Here is an 18,528-nt window from a genome sequence, read left to right as displayed (position 1 = left end):
TATTGATAATGAATGAGATGTATGGTGCATTATAATTACCTTACTGTATTGCAGGACTAGAGCAAGATTATATAATTATAGTTTAAAACAACAGTGTAATAGACAAACCTGTATTATATCATTATATAAATAACTGGGTCTAATACTTTATAGCAATATATTGCAGTAGCTGTGGTTACTGGATAAATGATAGCAGAGCGCCGCACTCCGCGGGGTCATTTGCATGTCATTAGCATATCCTTCTCAAGCAGGAAGCTGACAGATTGAGCTGACGGGAGGGCTTGTGGCTTGGCAATCAGCCACCTGGAATAACAAGAAATTCACGTTTGGCAGAATGTGCCATTATACAGAAAGCCTGAAGACTAACAGCCACATAATCTTCCACTGTCTCCCAGCTCCTTCTGCAGCTCTTTGGATCTCTGCCACATCGGCTTAAAAAACAGATATCTGAACTTCTGATACTGTCCCAAAAGGCACTTATTCCATTGCCTATTAGCCACGTATCATTCGTCTGGGGCTTAATTGAATCAGCCCCTGCTCCCCTTTCAGGTACTTGAGCTTCTTCTCAAATCCTGAGTCTGTGCAAGCACAGAGCTGGACATCTCACAGCCAGGGGCACCAGCTAGGAGAGACCATCTTCCTGGGTCACCGAGCTGTGACCATGCAATGACTAATGCCTCAAGGAGGCTCACGAGGAAAAGTGGGCCCCGTGTGCTTCCCGGGAAAGGTGTGCTGGGAGAATCCCAAGTGTAGTGGTGCAGCAAGCCCAGGGTGGAGGCCCCGCCTTGGGTCCAGAACCCACGAAAGAGCAGTGAACAGTGTGGTGAGCCGTAGATGGAAGATCCAGAGTGAATGCTTGTGAGGGTGGCCCTCGGGGAACAACTGAGAGACACAGCTGCCCCACTAAGAAAGACCTCAAAGATCCCGGTTCAGTGGCCCATTTGCTTAATGCCAAGTCTACTCTTGCCATCCGCTGTGTCTGTTCTCACGTTTTCCCTGCCCTGCCCGGAACTCATGTTCCATCACTTCTCCATCCTCTGACTTTGCCATCTCCACGCCTGCCCTCTGGGGGCTGATTGCTGGTGGAGAAAATCCCACAGTCTTGTAGATTGGCCTCATGTGTATTGAAGTCCTCCAACCTCTACTGGATCCTCATGGTGCAGGGCATTTTTTGTGTTTCCCTTGTCAGCTGTTTCTCCCACTCTCAAGAGCGTGCGTCTCCCATCTTCACCTCTCTCCTCAAGGCTCTTACCCCACAGACTCCTCCAATACTTGACTCCTGCTTCACAGAGAAAATGGAGCCATCAATCAAGAACTCTCTCTTTTTCCTGCCATCACTCCTGCATATGTCCTTATGCTCATGACATCCTTGCCTTCCTCTCTCATGCCTAAATGGCCACCACTTCCCTGTCTACTCTGGATCCAATTTGCATCCAGCTACCAGGAGCCACCCATCATCAGCTCTCCCCTCTCTTTCATATATAGTTCATCGTTCCTTATCCACTTGGGCTCCTTCCCATCAGCATGTAAACACAATTAAAACTCCCCCCCCCCGCAAATTAAAATAAAACCCATGCTGTGCTGGAGCTGGTTCATACTGGTTCATTAGAGCCCACTGTTAAATCTTCAGGAACTCTGCAAGTCAGTTGTTAGCTACAGAGATTATTAAAAATTAAGTCATATAAACTTAGAATTAAATTATTTAAAAACAAAGGTAATCCATACTCAAAACTCATCACTGTCTCATTTTTTTTACTACATTTTACTACTGCCTATGTTCTGGAGGTTGTATGTGTCCACTGCATCTGTACGTGGGGGAGATTCTGTATCCTGGGGCACTACTGGGCATCTCTTCCCAACCCCACATTCAGTGATGTCCCATTGGTAGCTTGAAATCAGCCATGATGAGAGGATTTACATTACAGAAATCAGCAAACGCTACACACCAGGACTTTCTTCCCTGGAGAGCTGGTTGTTAAACATTTATCAGCAAAACCCCCTCTTAGCTCTATAGTCCTTTCTAAGTCAAACCTTCTCTGCTCCCTCCTCCATACACAAATAGCCCTGCACCTCCCATTCCACATATGATGCCCTTGACATGACCACCAGTGACCTGTTGGGGACTTCCTGACCTCCTGTCACATCCTCCGTGCTGCAGCTTTGCCTTCTGTCACATCACTCTTGGACTCCTCTCAGCTCCCCTCATACAGGCTGGCAATTCCCCAGTGTCCTCAGCCCGTCCTCACCCCCACACGCTCCCTGTGAACTACCTCGTCTTCAGTTTCCATCTATATGCCCATGATCCCATAGCTGAATATTTAATCCAGACCTAAATACCAACTGCCCCTGCACATCCCCAATTTGTTACCCACAGATACTTTAAACTTCCCATGAATAAAACCAAAATCATCCTCCTCCCCAAAACTCTCCCAACCTCGATTCCCTGTCCCATGAGTAGTGCCCCCTCTGTCCAGTTTCCCAAGCCAGAGACCCTGAGGCATCCTCAACGACTCCCTGAAATGAGACATCAATTCATGCTAAACCTTATCAGTTTACCTCTCCTTCTGTTCCCAGCTCCTTCCTTGGTCCAGGCCAGTTTCCAGCCCACGGGCTGGGTATGGAGGAGACACCCAGTGCCGGGCTGCTGAATGAAAGAGTAGGACTGAGCTGCACAGAGAGGGCTGAAGAGGCCCGGAAGCTGGGGGGCTGAGAGAGGTTTCCACAGACAGACAACAGCCCCCCTGAGATTCAAGAGGGAGGCTGAGAGGGCCGGTTTGGGCTAGATCCTGGGTGGCCTTGAGTGATTCATCCCAAGTACCCTCCACTGTGTGATATCGGGCTACACCGAGGGCAGGAAGTGGGTGGTGGGGCTCCCCCATGTCTGCTGTCTTGCTTGAGGCCCCTGCCCTGCACGAGGCCCATCTGATTCTGGCTCTTCTTCTCCTCTCTCAACAGGTATGACACCATCACCAACCAATGGGAGGCGGTGGCCCCTCTGCCCAAGGCAGTGCACTCGGCAGCAGCCACAGTGTGTGGAGGCAAGATCTACGTGTTTGGGGGCGTGAACGAGGCAGGCCGAGCTGCAGGCGTCCTCCAGTCTTACATTCCACAGAGCAACACATGGAGCTTCATCGAGTCCCCGATGATTGGTGAGAACCAGCTGTCTCCTCGGCCCAGGATCAGGGCAGTGGCCCCACCTCATCGCTTTAGTCGGTGTCAATATTCCCAAACCCAGGGGGCGGGCTGAGCCCAAGGGTTCTGCACACCCAAGTACAGGGGGGTGGGAGGGGAGGGGAGGCCCCAGCTCAGGTGCAGCTGAAGCTCCCACTACCTGGACAAAGGGCAAGCTGGTCCGTGCCAGGTGTCTCCTGGCCCCAGCCTTGTTCTTGGGCCAACCAGTGATGTTGGAGGTCTTTGCAGCTCCTGTCCCCTGCAGGGCCTGCTGGGATGGAGGAGGGGAGGGGGCCCGGCAGCGGGCCCTGACCTGCCTGCCTGCTCCGCTCTCCTTGCAGACAACAAGTACGCTCCCGCCGTCACTCTCAATGGCTTCGTTTTCATCCTGGGTGGGGCTTATGCCAGAGCCACCACCATCTATGACCCTGACAAAGGGAACATTAAGGCGGGTCCCAACATGAATCACTCTCGCCAGTTCTGCAGGTGAGGAGGCTGGGCCGGGGAGGAGGAGGGCCAGGGAAGGGACAGAGGGATGGGTTGGTTCATGATGACTGACCACCATCCGATGACCAAGGTGGTGCCGGGGCCCAGAATAGCACCAGCCTCCGCCAGCCGCGGGGGTAGGGTGGGTGGGGGGCGTTCGTGCAGAGTGTGAAGTGCCCCAAAAGCCTGACCCTGTGGCTCCAGCTGACCCTGCCTCCAAGCTGCACAGGAATGGCTTCCTACAGACACCGGCACCAGGTCCTTAAGGCCACACCTTCTCTCAGTGAGAGGTGAGGGTGGTGCTATGAGGTCAGCTTCCCCCCAGGACCGCCTGCCCGGTCACAGACGAGAGGCAGCAACAGGCCAGAGCTATGTGATACCCTACATGGGACAGGTGGCTTTTGGGGGAGTGCCCTGATGGCACATGATCCTGATGGCTCTTTGGAGCTGGACCCAGTGAGGCACGAGGCACAGCTGCCCTGGAGTCCCACAGCTGACTGGGCAGAAACACACCCAGACCAGCCCCCCCGGAAGAGAGAGGTAGAGGTCGGAGTGTGGCCTGGTTCCCGGGGCGCTCTGGCCCAGAAAAATTAACCACCCTGGGCAGTGAGACACACACCCTGCTCTTCTAGCCCCACCCTTTCCTGGACTAAGAGGAACTAGGGAAAAAATGGGAACCACAGAGACCCCATTTGCAGCATTTCCATAACAGAGCCGTCCTGAAGACATCTCGTACCTGTGCAGAGGTGATCACTGAATCCTCGGTGTCGCAAGAGCATGAGGCATTTGTTGAGTGCCTGCTGTTTGTGTGTCACAGCTAGGAAAGCTACAGTCTACCACTGACATCTTACGTGACCTTGGGCAAATAACTTCCCCTCTCTGGGGAAGCTCTACCTATGAAACACGCCCTTGGACTAGATGAGTGCTAAGTTCCTATTAGTATGAAGATGCTACAGTTCTCGAGCCCTACTTTCATGTGACATATCCTACATGGTGGCCGTGTGCAGGGCAACTCTGAGAATACTGTCCAGTGATCAAGAGAGCCGGAGTGTGGGCGCGGAGAGATGATGCCTAAGGGGATATTTAAGCTGGGTCTTGCAAGAGAAGCAGGGAAAGGATATGCCACAAGGGGAGACGTGTGAGGGGCCCAGACGGCGTGGAGCTGTGAGAGAGACAGCTGGGGGCTTCAGTGTCTGGGAGGACGTCTAGATACACATGTTCTGTCCAGGCTCAGATTTTCAGAAATGGGTGGAGACTTTGGAAGGGTTTCTGTTCAATTTCAGGGGACAGCCAAGAAGAAATGGCCATTAGAGGAAATGGGAGAGAACTCGGGGCTGGAAGCATAGATTTGGCATCCGTGTGAAGGGGTAGCTGGGATGCAGCAAGATAGTAAGCGCAGAGAAGCAGAGAGCTGCCCGAGACAGCTTGACCAAGCTCATGAGTGTGGCACAGGGAAGGGCCCTTGCAGCCACGGGCAGGCGGCAGTATCAGGTCACACATGTGAAGGAGTCACAGCAGGAAGTTCTGACTGAGCACCTGGGCAAGGGTGAAATTCCCAGTCGAGTGGCTGATGCTCAGTTACAACTTAGTTCTGTATTATCCTGTCTGCTATCATTCTGGCACATCATGTTCCCAACTAGATTTGAGTGGTAGGAAGGCTCTGTCCCAGCAACACCAAAACGATGCTCCATAGAGACCCAGTGAACTGAGCCGAGCACCTGTACACAGAGGCTGCTCATCTCCCAGCTGACTTGAGTCAGATGGGCAGGTCCTGGGACACCCAGTATGCATCAGTGTCGCCCACAGCTTGGAGGGTAATATAGCATGACGTCCTGATTGGTCCTGGAGGAAAGGTGTTTTTCTTATCCCCGCTGAGGTCAGAGGGAAAAGAAAAGCAGCAAGACCCCGCATGACTTTTGCAAAAGGGGAGAGGCAGCCTGCGACAGGACAGGGTGCCGGGAATCTATCTCCAGGTCCCAGGTGGAAATCCAGTGGCTAAGTCTCTCCTCGTTTTCTCTGACAGTGCTGTGGTACTCGATGGCAAGATTTATGCAACTGGAGGCATTGTTAGCAGTGAGGGGCCTGCCTTGGGCAACATGGAAGCCTATGAGCCTGCAACCAACACGTGGGCCCTCCTCCCCCACATGCCCTGCCCCGTGTTCAGACACGGCTGTGTCGTGATAAAGAAATATATTCAAAGCGGCTGACATCAGCAGAAAGCCCACGCCGAGACTGTGGACAGACACGTCTGGTGAGGCAAATGCTACTCACAAAGATCAACTTTCAGCAACACCAATAAGAGGCCGACCAACACAATCAAGGAACTCACTACGCTACACATTTTGAATACCGTCTACATTGAATGTAGGAAATCATCCTCGCCTTTGGGGAAAATGAGGGAGTAGCCTCCGAGCTGCGGGAACCGCGACCGAGCGAGCGAGCTGGGCCTTGGGGCTCCTGCAGAGGCACTTGCTCTGACCGGAGGCGCTCACTCTGCCCGGTGCAATAGTTTCACATATTTTTCAACTGGGAGAGAGAAGCCGTTTTTTCCTTCCGGCAGAGCAAGCTTGATCCCCAGCCAACCATAGATCAGTTATCCTATGACAATATCAGGCGTCAGGCTCTCTTGAAATAAGATCAAAGTGTCCTTATCACTTTGATTCCTACTTTTGTTTTTAACCAATCTACGATTTCAGTGGCCGAGGGAGAACAAGGGACAATACTATGTATGGGGCCTGAGGCCTAGGAGGCTGCTGGTCCCCACTAGGTCGAAGGTAAGTCCAGGTTCTTTGCGGAGCCAGATGTGACTGGAGCAGCGGCAGCCGTGGGGACAGCTAGGGAGAACCGTCTGTCCCTTCACAGGGTTTTCTACCATGTTTTTGCTGGAGAAGGACAAGGTGATTGTGCTAGCTTTCTCTTATCCCATATGAATTATTTAGATTTCCAAGGCATTTTCTTGATAAACAAAAGGCTATTTTTAAGTACCGAGAGAAAGAGGCAGCCACGAGAGGGATAACGCGGGAATTCCCAAAGCTCTTTGTAGGTAGTGCCAGAGTGGGGCATTTGCTCTAATTTTTCTATGTTCAGAATAGAGGATCTCTCCTGGGTGGGGGCGAATGCCCCCATTTTATTTTTAGAAAAAGTAACTCCCAGACAGCCCCGTAAAAGCCGTGCCTCATGGAGGCATTGTCATAGAGAGACAACTCTGTTCCTGAAGGAAACCAGTTCTGGCTCGTGACACCAGTTCAGCTCCCTCCATGAGGTAAAGCTGAGGACCCAGGCCAGGTTGGAAGGGAAGGAGGGAGAATACATGTCTACAAAGCACAGGAGACTATTTTTGATATTTATAGCTATATATTAAGGCACCTGCCACAAAGAGCTCTCAGGATGGGGACAGCCTTCTCAGACGAGCCGTGACAGCCAAGGCCTGAATCATTCTTCTAGTAGCATCTTAACGCGAGCAAGGGGAGCCAGGAGGGATGCCACCCCGTGGCTCACAGAGAAAGGCCTTCCCTCTAGTCCTCAGACCCTCAAACCTCACGTGGTGACCAGTTTCCATTCCAGGGCACGAAGGAGGCAGCCGCCATTGCTGTGCTGTTTAGCTGAAGTTGGTACCAAATACGCATTTACCATTTTTATACCTGGTAAGTTGACTTGCCGTCATTTCATCATAAAAACCACTTATAAGGAGAAAAGGACTGGACACGCTCTCCATCTTTCAGTATTTGATGACACAAAGTCCCAATGTCGGGCATCAACTTCTAGCACTACAAGTGTGGCTCCCACTTGGACAAGATACCGAGCTTCGTTATGCAGTTTTTAATATTATTTATTCTTTTAAAAAGTAATAAGCACAAAACTACATACGTTGTATGTCATTTAAAGTATTTATGTCAAACAGGGTGCAAGTGTGAACCCAAGGACTGGAGCACAAGTGTCTAACTGCTTGGGGCAGGGCGATGTCAGCGTTGGTGGGCGTCTACCTCCAAAGGAGGTGCTAGTGGTCAGCGAGACTCAACACAGACGACACTGAAATCCTGTTCTCTCCTCAGTTATCACACTGGAGCAAAACTGGCTATTTCTGTGAATGATATAAAACAGGGTTCTCTGTAACGGTATTGTACATAGTATATGTTTATTGTTAAGTTCTTGTTATAATAAATATATTTATAGATCTAGACTCGGAAGCCAATGTAATGCCTCTGTGTGCCACTGTCCTTGCCACCGAGATGAGAAACCCCAGTGCAGGCCTGTGCCACCTCTCCCATCAGCTGTCCGGGCTCTGTTACAGACTTGAATGCACATCTTGGTGATCATAAAGGATAGGACTCCTCAGCAAGGGAATGAATGTACAGGGCTGAAAGGCAAGAATAAAGGGCAATTAAAGGTCAAAGCTGAAAGGGACTTGCAAACACTCTGGCATCGACTCTGAGGGTCTCCCTTCAGTTTAAGTGCTCTTATTACACTTGTGCAACCGAAAGCTTCAAAAAGTTAGCTTCCCCCTGGTCTGCTTCCTGTGCCAGACAGAGGCTGTCCTGGAGAACTGTGACAAATCCACATGGCAACTCCACGCCATCAGCCTGAGAAGAGACGCAACACCCTTCCTTCAGGAAGAACAAGTGGTGACTGCCATTCTAAAATCCAGTCGGGGGCCTCCCTGCCTTCATTCAGTCCCGCCTGAGGCTGTTCTCTAACCTGCTGTAATAGACCGGCTTTGCTCTCGTAAGGATGCCCACGCAAAGCCCAGGGCAAAAGCATAGGACACCAGATGGGGTTGCTCCCTCTCTTGCATGCAAGGACTTTAGATTTAACGGATTAGTAAGAGAAGGTAGATTTACCAGCATTTTACCCAAGGGAAGAGCCTTAATCCCCAAATCTCACCAAGACCTAGTATCTCCTTGCAAGAAAAACATCAGAAGAAGGTAGGTTGGGGTGGGTGGGACTGGGAGTTCTCAGAGAACTCGGCTGAGGCCTTATGATGAGTGGACCACATACTTGCCAAAAATATCTGCACTGGTACCTTCACAACACTAGTCCTAGAGGAAAGGATGGAGAATGTCTAGAAGATTCCAACCATGAAGAGCTAAAATTATAAGCTAAATTATAAGCTAAAATTATAAAAACCAAGCAATTGTACTTCCTGGTGGTGCAGTGGTTAAGAATCCACCTGCCAATGCAGGGTACACGGGTCCAAGCCCTGGTCCAGGAAGATCCCACATGCCGCGGAGCAACTAAGCCCGTGCGCCACAACTACTGAGCCTGCGCTCTAGAGCCCACGAGCCACAACTACTGAGCCTGGGTGCCACAACTACTGAAGCCCACGCGCCTAGAGCCTGTGTTCCACAACAAAGAGAAGCCACCACAACGAGAGGCCTGTGTACCTCAACAAAAAGTAGCCCCTGCTTGACGCAACTAGAGAAAAGCCCACACGCAGCAACGAAGACCCAACGCGGCCAAAAATAAATAAATAAATTCGGAAAAAAAAACAACAAAAAAACACCAAGAAATAGTTTCGTTACCTCCTTCTTTCTCTACTCTATTTGCCTAAATTAAAGGAAATATGTTCTCTGGCTCTATGAAGAGTCTGTGTACTTACCGTAGAAGGCATCTGTGTTCGCTGTTATTAGGCACCCATGTAACCATGGGGAGAGTCTCTCTTGTTGGACTCAAGGCACTACCATCAGACCTGGCATGGATGGTGATGAAATTCATTGTGACAGCCACGAACAGGAGACGGATCACATTGTGTGTGTCTGTGTGAGAACTTAAAAAAAAAAAAAAAACTCAACCCTAAAGTAAGAAGAAAACAGGAAAACTATTTGCGGTCCATATGACAAAAGATTAATATCTTTATTAAAGAGGGCACGTAATTCAATTAGAAACTGTTAAGGGATTCTAACTGTTAAATAGGTCATGAACAGACACTGCAAAGAGGAAACATACAACAAAAAGTTCAACATTTATAATTATTAAATAATGAAACTTAAATAATTAGGTAACATCTTTACCTAACTAAATGAGCTTCCCAAACCTAAAAATAAAGGGAGGGGTGAGGGGTGAGGGGCGCTGATGAAGAGCAGTGAAACTCCTGAGTAGCACCAAGGGCTCTGTAAACTGAAATGGGTCTCAGAAAGCAATGTGGCAGGTGCCATGTATCAAGAGCCTAAAGAGTACCTGACCCAGTAAATCCACTTCTGGGCGTCCATCAGGAAATAATGCAAACTATGGAAAAAGTCATATAACAACCAGCTCCCACTTATTGACACTAACTATTGCCAGACACCATGCTAAGCACTTAAAAGCACTGAATCCTCATAATTCTACTAGACAGGTACTAAAGACATGCAGCAATATAGAAAACATTAGAAGAGGGGGGAAAAAGGAAGATTCATATTTGTATATGATTGTGGTTATGTAAGATATGTATATAATGATATATAAGCTATATATATATATACACACACAAAGATATGTAAAATATGTATATTAAAATGACCAGATGTACAGTCATAAAACTACTATTAATTGAACTGATGGAATTGTGGGCAATTTTCTTTCTCTCTTCTCCAAAATGTATATAAAGTGATGACATTACTTTTGTAATAAAGATATCGATATACATATATATTTTTTAATGGGGAATGAAGGACAGAAAGTAATCTTTCTCCTACATTTTAGTCTGAGAAATTCTCAAAGATCAATTCCTATCTTGGACACCATAATCAATGGAGAAGTTAAAAGGGTTCAGAATAATGTAACAAAGAATTTTGAATAAGAAAACAGATTTCCAGTCATAATCAAGACTTTTTTTTTAAAACCTAAAGGCTAGGGGTGAATGGATTGTATCTTTCAGTGCGTGAAGATTTGCATGAAACAAATGAATACCACCACTTCTCTGTGTTCTTGGAAGGTCAAGAAAGATGAAAAAGACAATAATAAAGAAGAAAAAATTCTAGTTCAACAAAAGGATACATGTATTAGTGCAAAACTCTGCAATAGGTTACCAAGATCCTTGTGAAGTCCTTTTCTAATTAAACCTCAATAATATATAACATAATTGCATACATTATCCCATTTTATCCTCTCAGCTACCCTAAAAGGCATAGGGCATCATCTTCACTCTTTAAGAGGAAACAATATCAAGAAAGTTAAGTGATTTGTGCGGCAATAGCTATGCCCCAGGTGTTCTCCATGCACTATCGCATTTGATGCTCATCACAGTCTTGCAGAGGATGGTTAAACCTGCTGCACAGATGAGGCCACAGGTTCCAGACGTGAAGCAGAGTCCATCTAAGGCACATCAGTATTCAAAACCCTGCTCAGTGGGCCTCCAGAGAGGCTGCACTACATCATATGGTCTCTTCAAGGCTGCCTGGAACTGTGTAGCTCTTATGGCTCCAAGGCTAAGGCTCCTTCCTCCTCCCCAAGCTACCTCAGAAACCTGCATTAAGAAAACAGAGAATTCTGTGACTATAAGAGACATTCAGCTCTGTGTTAGATACAGTCCTCTTTAGAAGCAATTTTTGAAATATCTGGTTAGAGTCTCAATAACACACTGGCTTCCTCCATTGAAGGCTTGGCTTTACACAGGAAACTTGGGTTTGGGGGAAAGAAAGAGGCCTCTGACTAAGATATCATTTCTGCCTCATTTGAAACTCCTCCTGTGAGCCTTCACTCTGCTGTGAAGTCTTAAGGAGTTCCTTACCTTCTTGCTGACCACAAACCTGGTCAGGGAGAGTAAAGGAAAGGGGAGAACATCATTAACACTGGCTGCACCTTCCTCAGTCCCAAAGGGCATACCATGACCTTGCCACCCAAGGAGGTAGAAGGTCAAAGAGCTGACTAAAATGAGGACCCAACTCCAAGAAGTCTGCCTTTTCCACATGATGGCAAAAATTAGACAATCCAAAAATCTGTGTTTATCTTCCCAAATTTATAATCCATGTGCTCTGCTGCCCTCTATGTAACACTTGGCAAGTCACCTGGGTGTCTTTCCTCATGAAAGGTGAGCACAGCCTTTGAATGGATCAAACTAGGTCAATAAGACTATGTTCTCTGCAGGCAGGGGTCATGTCCTCTTATCTTTCCCCACAGGGCACCTCACCCTGATGAGTAGTGACAGCCAGATTCTACTGGCAGCATGAAAAATGTTTTGAGTTATGAAAAATATAAAGGCAAGGCCACAAGTTTGTGCACTGCTTTAGCCATCCCTGTTATCTACAGATGACTAAAGAAACAACAGTTTTTGTTAAAGGGTTTCTATTTACCATGTGTATAGATTTCTGTCATTCTCGGAGAAGCTAGCCACCACTAGCGCAGACCTAGGCACCACCGGACCCATCAGCCCTGTCGACTTTGCAGCCCTGGTGGTAAAAATCAGTACTTGAAGCTCTTCAGTTCACTCCCTACATTCTCTGGTACCTCTCTGTTACTACTGCCCTATTTTAAGCCCTTATTTCTCCTTAGTTGTTGCTATTATATTTTCTTTTTATAGGTGTTTTTAAAATAACAGCTTTATTAACATATAATTCACATATGATAAAATGCACCGTTTTAATGTATATAATTCAGTGGTTTTTAGAATATTCACAGAGTTGAGCAACCATCACCACTATTTAATTGCAGAACATTTTTATCATCTCAAAAAGAAACCTGGGAGTTCAGGGTTTTGGTGGCACAAGCCACCCGTCTCCTTGCATGGCCCTGCAATAAACTTTTCTCTGTTCCAAAAAAAGGGAAACCTGTATCCATTAGCAATCACTCTCTATTTCCCCCACCCCCAGCACATGGCAACCACAAATCTACTTTCTGTTTCTATGGATTTGCCTATTATGGACATTTCATATAAATTGAATCACACAATATGTGTTCTTTTATTTCTGGCTTCTTTCACTTACCATCGTGTTCTCAAGATTCACCCATGTTGTAGTAGGTACTAGTACTACATTCCTTTTTTATGGCCAAATAATATTCCATTGAAGGGGTATATAAATGGATACATTTTGTTTAACCATTCACCAATTGATCGGCATTTGGGTTCCTTCCTCATTTTAACCATTAATAATGCAGCCACAAACAATCGTGTACAAGGGTTTGAGATTAAATAAATTTGGGAAATGCTGGGTTTAACAAAGTTAAACAGGTTTCTTTATGACAGAACTTCTGTGTCAAGAACACAGTAACATTGGGGGAGAATAGATACATGTATACGTATGGCTGAGTCACTTTGCTGCGCACCTGAAACTATCACAACATTGTTAATCGGCCAGACTCCGATATAAAAAAGAAATAAACACAGTAACAGTCATTACAATTTTACTGAAGTGGATACACAAGGCAGGGTTTTCCAAGCTTATTTAGCCACAAATTGCCCCCCCCCACCTCCCAAATCTAGAAAACTTTTTTTCTTTACTAAATTATGACACAAGCTCAAATAGTTACATGGGATTCTGGGGTCAATATATTCTGTCTTTCATCTTCAAAAGAAGCACATCAGAAAGTAAAGGTAATATTGTGAAATATTCTGAAGCAAATTCTAGTTTAAAATTGTCAAAATATTTCTTAAGAAAAATTGATACATTTTTATATGGCAGCAGAAGAAATGAGATCAGTATTCTTTGACATGAACAAAATACTTTTCCTGAATACAGCAAAATATGTTTCACCGCAATTTTCTAAGTTCCAAAAAGACTTTAGCATCTCTTACACTGCAATGTAAGAACACTGAAAAAATGGAAATAATCACACAATAACCATTCTACACAACTAAAATACCCAACCCACACATCTAACGATAGTTGCAAAAGTGTGACCTGACAATTTCTGGAAAAGACTCTCGGGCATTTTGTATTTTATTAATCTTGAACAACATGACAATCTTCTCAACAAGTCAGCTGCAGAGGAGAACAAAGACATCCATCATTTGTCCCAACAATATTTAAAATTCAAAACTTTCACACTAATTCCAATATTCTCATTAAAATATATTAAAACATAAAAATTTTCTATCTAATATCCCTTTAGATTAACATTTGTGTTAATAGTGAGACAAAGTTTCATCCAATTCCAGCTATAAAACCTTGAGCATGTCTCAGAAACAAAGAGCTTTTTGACGATCTTTTGCTTTTTTGTTTCTGTGGATATATGTTTAAGTTCAAACAATGTGGAAGTTAAGTGTAAAAAAAAATTCCAAAGATGTGAAACTGATTTTTTACAGTGTGATAGGCAATTACTCCTTCCTTTGCTACAAACTCCATTTAAAACAATCTTATTAAAGAAATTTCTTTATTAAACCATGGTAAACTACACAACTACAGCTTACTGATGTTTCCTTTAAATATGTGAAGTAATTTGAGACTTCCCACCACAAATAACTTTTATTTCAGTAACATTTTAAGTATAATGTTACTTGTGGATTGTCACATTTCTTTTTAAAAGGACATTCTGTTTGCAAAGGCTTGTTAAAATACTTTGCACTTATTAAAATGCTAAAATAGACATTTGTAATTATTTCCAACACTTTCCCAAGGAAATTTAAGCTATAAGCAAAGTAACTCTACACAATGTTTAGAAATAATGCTATCTCATATCAAAATTAATTTTGCTTTTTTGCCACAATGAGACATTAGAAAAGCTCTGTGCTCTACACAGATAGCCATAGACATATGACTCAGGCTGTTCATGTGTTTTTTGAATTAATAGCACCAAAGTTTCTTAAACCTGTGGTTTTACTGATGGCTCTTCAGCTACTGTGACAACATACGATTTTGGAGTAATGCTTACTGATTTACCATTTGTTGAGAAACTCTAAAAAAAAAAACCTGTTCTACCTAAGAAATCTTAAACTCTGTGCTCTGACAAAAGTCTCCATCCAATACATTCACGACTCCTCCCACTGTATTTGCTCTTTAGTTTCATTTCAGACATTCAGTCCTTAGATCCTTTCCATTGTCTCCCAATTTAGTAACCCCACTTTGGTTTCATTTCCATTCTCACCCAGGAATGGAATTCCTCTCCCAAAAGTTACCTCATCCCCCTAACATTCTGGTCCTTCAGTTGGACCAACAAGCCTAATTATAGTCCTATTCTATCAGCCTTCTCTGAGGCTTCATTCGGGGTGACACCTACAAGGGGGAAAAACCCACATTCACATAGGCTGGCACCACTGCTAATACATGGCGCCCACACTCACCTGTGCCCTCAACTTATTCTCATCTGTTCCTGGAGAGCTCCCTTTCCTCTTTCCATCAGTGACTTCTAAACCTTCACTTCTCCCCCTTAAATTTCTTACTTAGAACCCTTCACTCTTATCAGAAGAGCACAACTTTACATCGAAAAAAGGAACACGGAGGATGATGGCAAGTGACAATACAGTTTTTTAAATCTTCCTGAATTGACCATTAAAAACAGAGAAACTGGGGCTTCCCTGGTGGCGCAGTGGTTGAGAATCCACCTGCCAATACAGGGGACACGGGTTCAATCCCTGATCCAGGAAGATCCCACATGCTGTGGAACAACTAAGCCCATGAGCCACAACTACTGAGCCTGTGCTCTAGAGCCTTCGAGCCACAGCTACTGAAGCCACTGCACCTAGAGCCCGTGCTCTGCAGCAAGAGAAGCCACCGCAATTAGAAGACCATGCACCGCAACGAAGAGTAGCCCCTGCTCACAGCAACTAGAGAAAGCCCACGTGCGGCAACGAAGACCCAACGCAGCCAAAAGTAAATAAACAAACAAACAAACAGAGAAACCAGGGTGAAACATTCAAAGACTCCTGGATAGCATCTAAAACAAAACTAAGTAACAAGGAATCTCCAGAGCTCCAAATCCCAAGTGAGTGGGGTCAAACCGCTGACACCTACGAGACTGTGGTACATGTGTGAGGACGAAAGCAGAGGAGAGGCACTGGCATCTAAGGAAAGTAAGAACCCGCACAGGTGCCCAGGCGGGGAGTGAGGGTGGGGCACTGACGAGAGCACCTGATATTGAGAGGAGTTTGCACCCTCTAGTTCTCAGGTGAGGGTAAGTGTTCTGTGGGAACTACTAGCCTTGCGAAAATTCTCAAAACAACTCAGCCAAAGCCCCGTTTCAGGCCCAAGCCCCATACTAAAACAAAACTACTAGGGACAGAATCTAAACTGAACAGCACAGGGACAAAAGAGAAATCCAGATAAAATAGGGGAGGGGAACAAAGTAACCAGATTTCACAGAAATAACAGAAGAGAGAGCTCTAGAGCCATAAAATTCAGGCTTCCTTGTAAAAGTTCAAGGAAAGTAATTTCATATAAAAAATGAGGAACTTTTGTGTGGATTGAGGGAAAATCCCACATAAATATATTACAAGAAAAAACTTTAAAAGGAGAAAGCTACCCTACAGGCAATAAAGGCCCTCCTACAAAATACATGAAAACTATAACCTACTATTTCAAAACAAGCAAAAGTACAAAAAAAAATAATAGAAAAATGAAAGAACAATGTAAACCAAAATTAGAAAAACTTACAAAGGATGTGAAATAACTCAGAAAGAAAAAAAATCATGTTAGAAATGTACACTAAAGTAGAAAGAACATAAGAGTCAATTTTAAAAAAAATAGATAATGCCTTAAGACAAACAGAAGGGAAGAAAAGGCAGGAAAAAATTTTTTTAAATAAATTTATTTATTTATTTATTTTTGGTGCATTGGGTCTTCGTTGTTGCACGCGGGCTTTTCTCTAGTTGTGGTGAGCAGAGGCTACTCTTCATTGCGGTGCGCAGGCTTCTCATTGCAGTGGCTTCTCTTGTTGCAGAGCACGGGCTCTAGGCACACGGGCTTCAGTAGTTGTGGCTCGTGGGCTCTAGTGCACAGGCTCAATAGTTGTGGCTCACGGGCTTAGTTGCTCTACGGCATGTGGGATCTTCCCAGACCAGGGATCGAACCCGTGTCCCCTGAATTAGCAGGCAGATGCTCAACCCACTCCGCCACCAGGGAAGCCCAGGAAATTTTTTTTAAGTAACAAAAAAATGAAGACATTCCTGGTTCTGGTTAAGACCGAGTAAGCATACTCCACTGTATCTCTCCCAGTGTTTACAACTAAAAGTCCACATAAAACAATATAATTAATTGCTAAGGGCTCCGTGAAAGATAAACAAAGCATGTGAACTCAGTGGGAAATTCAAAACTCAAACAATGACCCACATGGTAGTGAGTTCCCTGGTTTGGCTTTTATCACCTATATCCCCCAGCTTACACTAGGGAAGCCAGAATCTCGGAAGAAAAATGGTCTCTCTACATCCTCCAGACCCAAACCCAGGTGAGCCTCAGTAATGAATCAGCCTCTTCATGGCAGCAGTGACAGTGATATTTTTTCTCTTTCTATCCAGATAAGCAGAAAAGGGGGCTTTGAGGAACCTGACAGTGAAGGAGAAGATCACAAAGAGTAGGGAATGGAGAATGAGGCCCTTTAAATTACTGTGTGAGATTCTGAGTTGCGCATGCATAGAACTGACCAGGATCAGTGGAGCAAAGGCTGTGAGATCCAAACTACAGCAGAGACCACCCCCATGTCCTGCTAGTCCAGCGGCCCCTGCATGGTGCACATAGGGAGCTACATTAGTTTCCTATTGCTGCTATAAAAAATTACTACAGGTTAGTGGCTTAGGACAACACACATCTATTATTTTATGGTTCTGGAGGTCAGAAGTCTAAATGGGTCTTATGAGCCAAAATTAAGGTGTCAACAGATCTGTGTTCCTTCCTGGAGCTCTAGAAAAAAATCTTTTTTCCTTCCCTTTTTCAGCTTCTAGAGGCTGCCTGCATTCCTTGGCTCAGGGCTCCTTCCTCCATTTTCAAAGCAAATCACTCCAAATATCAGTGGTTGTCTGGGCAGAGAGCAGGGAATGAACAGGTGGAGCACAAGAGACTTTTAGGGCAGTGAAGTTAGTCTTAATGATACTGCAATGATGGATACATGTCGTTATACATCTGTCAAAACTCATAGAAAGTACAATACAAAGAGTGAGTCCTAATGTAAACTATGGGCTTTAGTTAATAATAATGTATCTATATTTGCTCATAAATTGTAACAAATGTACCCCAGTAATGCAAGATGTTAATAACGGTTAAATGGGGGGGGTATAGGTAAGGGGATATAAGGGAACTCTGTACTTTACACTCAATTTTTCTCTAAACCTAAAACTGCACACACACAAAAGTCTATTGCTTTTTTAAAAAAGCAGTGTGCAAAGGAATATCTAGAACAACTCCCTTCTGTGTAAGAATAAAGGGGGAAAATAAGAAAATATACATGTAACTTTATTTTAGCAAAAGAAACAGCAGACAGATAAAGAGAAACAAATGAGGTTGTTTACCTTCCATAGTGGAAGGGATAGGAGCAGTGATACTTCTCTGGATCTAACTATTTTGCACAGTCATGACTTTTGTAAGTATGTTAATGTTTTACATATTAAAACACATAAACAACAAGAATAAGAGGGACATTAAAACTGAACACAAACAAAAAAACAAAAGAACCTAACTATATTTCAAAGAATAACACAACCAGAGTAGATGGGCATAAAGAAGATTAACCGAAGTAACTTTTGAACACAGTATTTAGACTATATGCCCTCAGACTAAAGACAAAAAGCACTATAAACAGAATTTGAACTCTACTTAGTAGGTCTGAAGTTTTTTTGGTAGTATGGGCTAACTTATCTAACTACCTTTTATGTAATTAAAAATTTAGAAGGAGCTTCCCTGGTGGCGCAGTGGTTGAGAGTCCGCCTGCCGATGCAGGGGACATGGGTTCGTGCCCCGGTCCGGGAGGACCCCACATGCCACGGAGCGGCTGGGCCCGTGAGCCATGGCCGCTGAGCCTGCACGTCCGGAGCCT

At 45.0% G+C, this 18,528-nt stretch overlaps 1 protein-coding gene across 1 annotated transcript in view; it reads left to right on the top strand.

Moving 5' to 3' along the window:
- The window catches only part of KLHL29 (kelch like family member 29), a 309,933-nt gene extending 302,096 nt beyond the window's left edge, over nucleotides 1-7,837 (top strand). The window contains exons 12-14 of the mRNA XM_029231912.1: nucleotides 2,956-3,149; nucleotides 3,513-3,657; nucleotides 5,681-7,837. Coding sequence (XP_029087745.1) covers nucleotides 2,956-3,149; nucleotides 3,513-3,657; nucleotides 5,681-5,864 — 523 coding nt within the window. The 3' untranslated portion in view covers nucleotides 5,865-7,837. The remainder of the gene's footprint in view (nucleotides 1-2,955; nucleotides 3,150-3,512; nucleotides 3,658-5,680) is intronic.
- Nucleotides 7,838-18,528: the final 10,691 nt, after the last annotated feature.

This window comes from Monodon monoceros, unplaced genomic scaffold (genome assembly GCF_005190385.1).
Source record: "Monodon monoceros isolate NGI ecotype Baffin Bay Population unplaced genomic scaffold, NGI_Narwhal_1 Super_Scaffold_19, whole genome shotgun sequence".
NCBI classification, from domain to species: Eukaryota; Metazoa; Chordata; class Mammalia; order Artiodactyla; family Monodontidae; genus Monodon; species Monodon monoceros.
The sequence above is the reverse complement of the archived record's forward strand: the minus strand, read 5'-3'. Positions and strand labels throughout refer to the sequence as shown.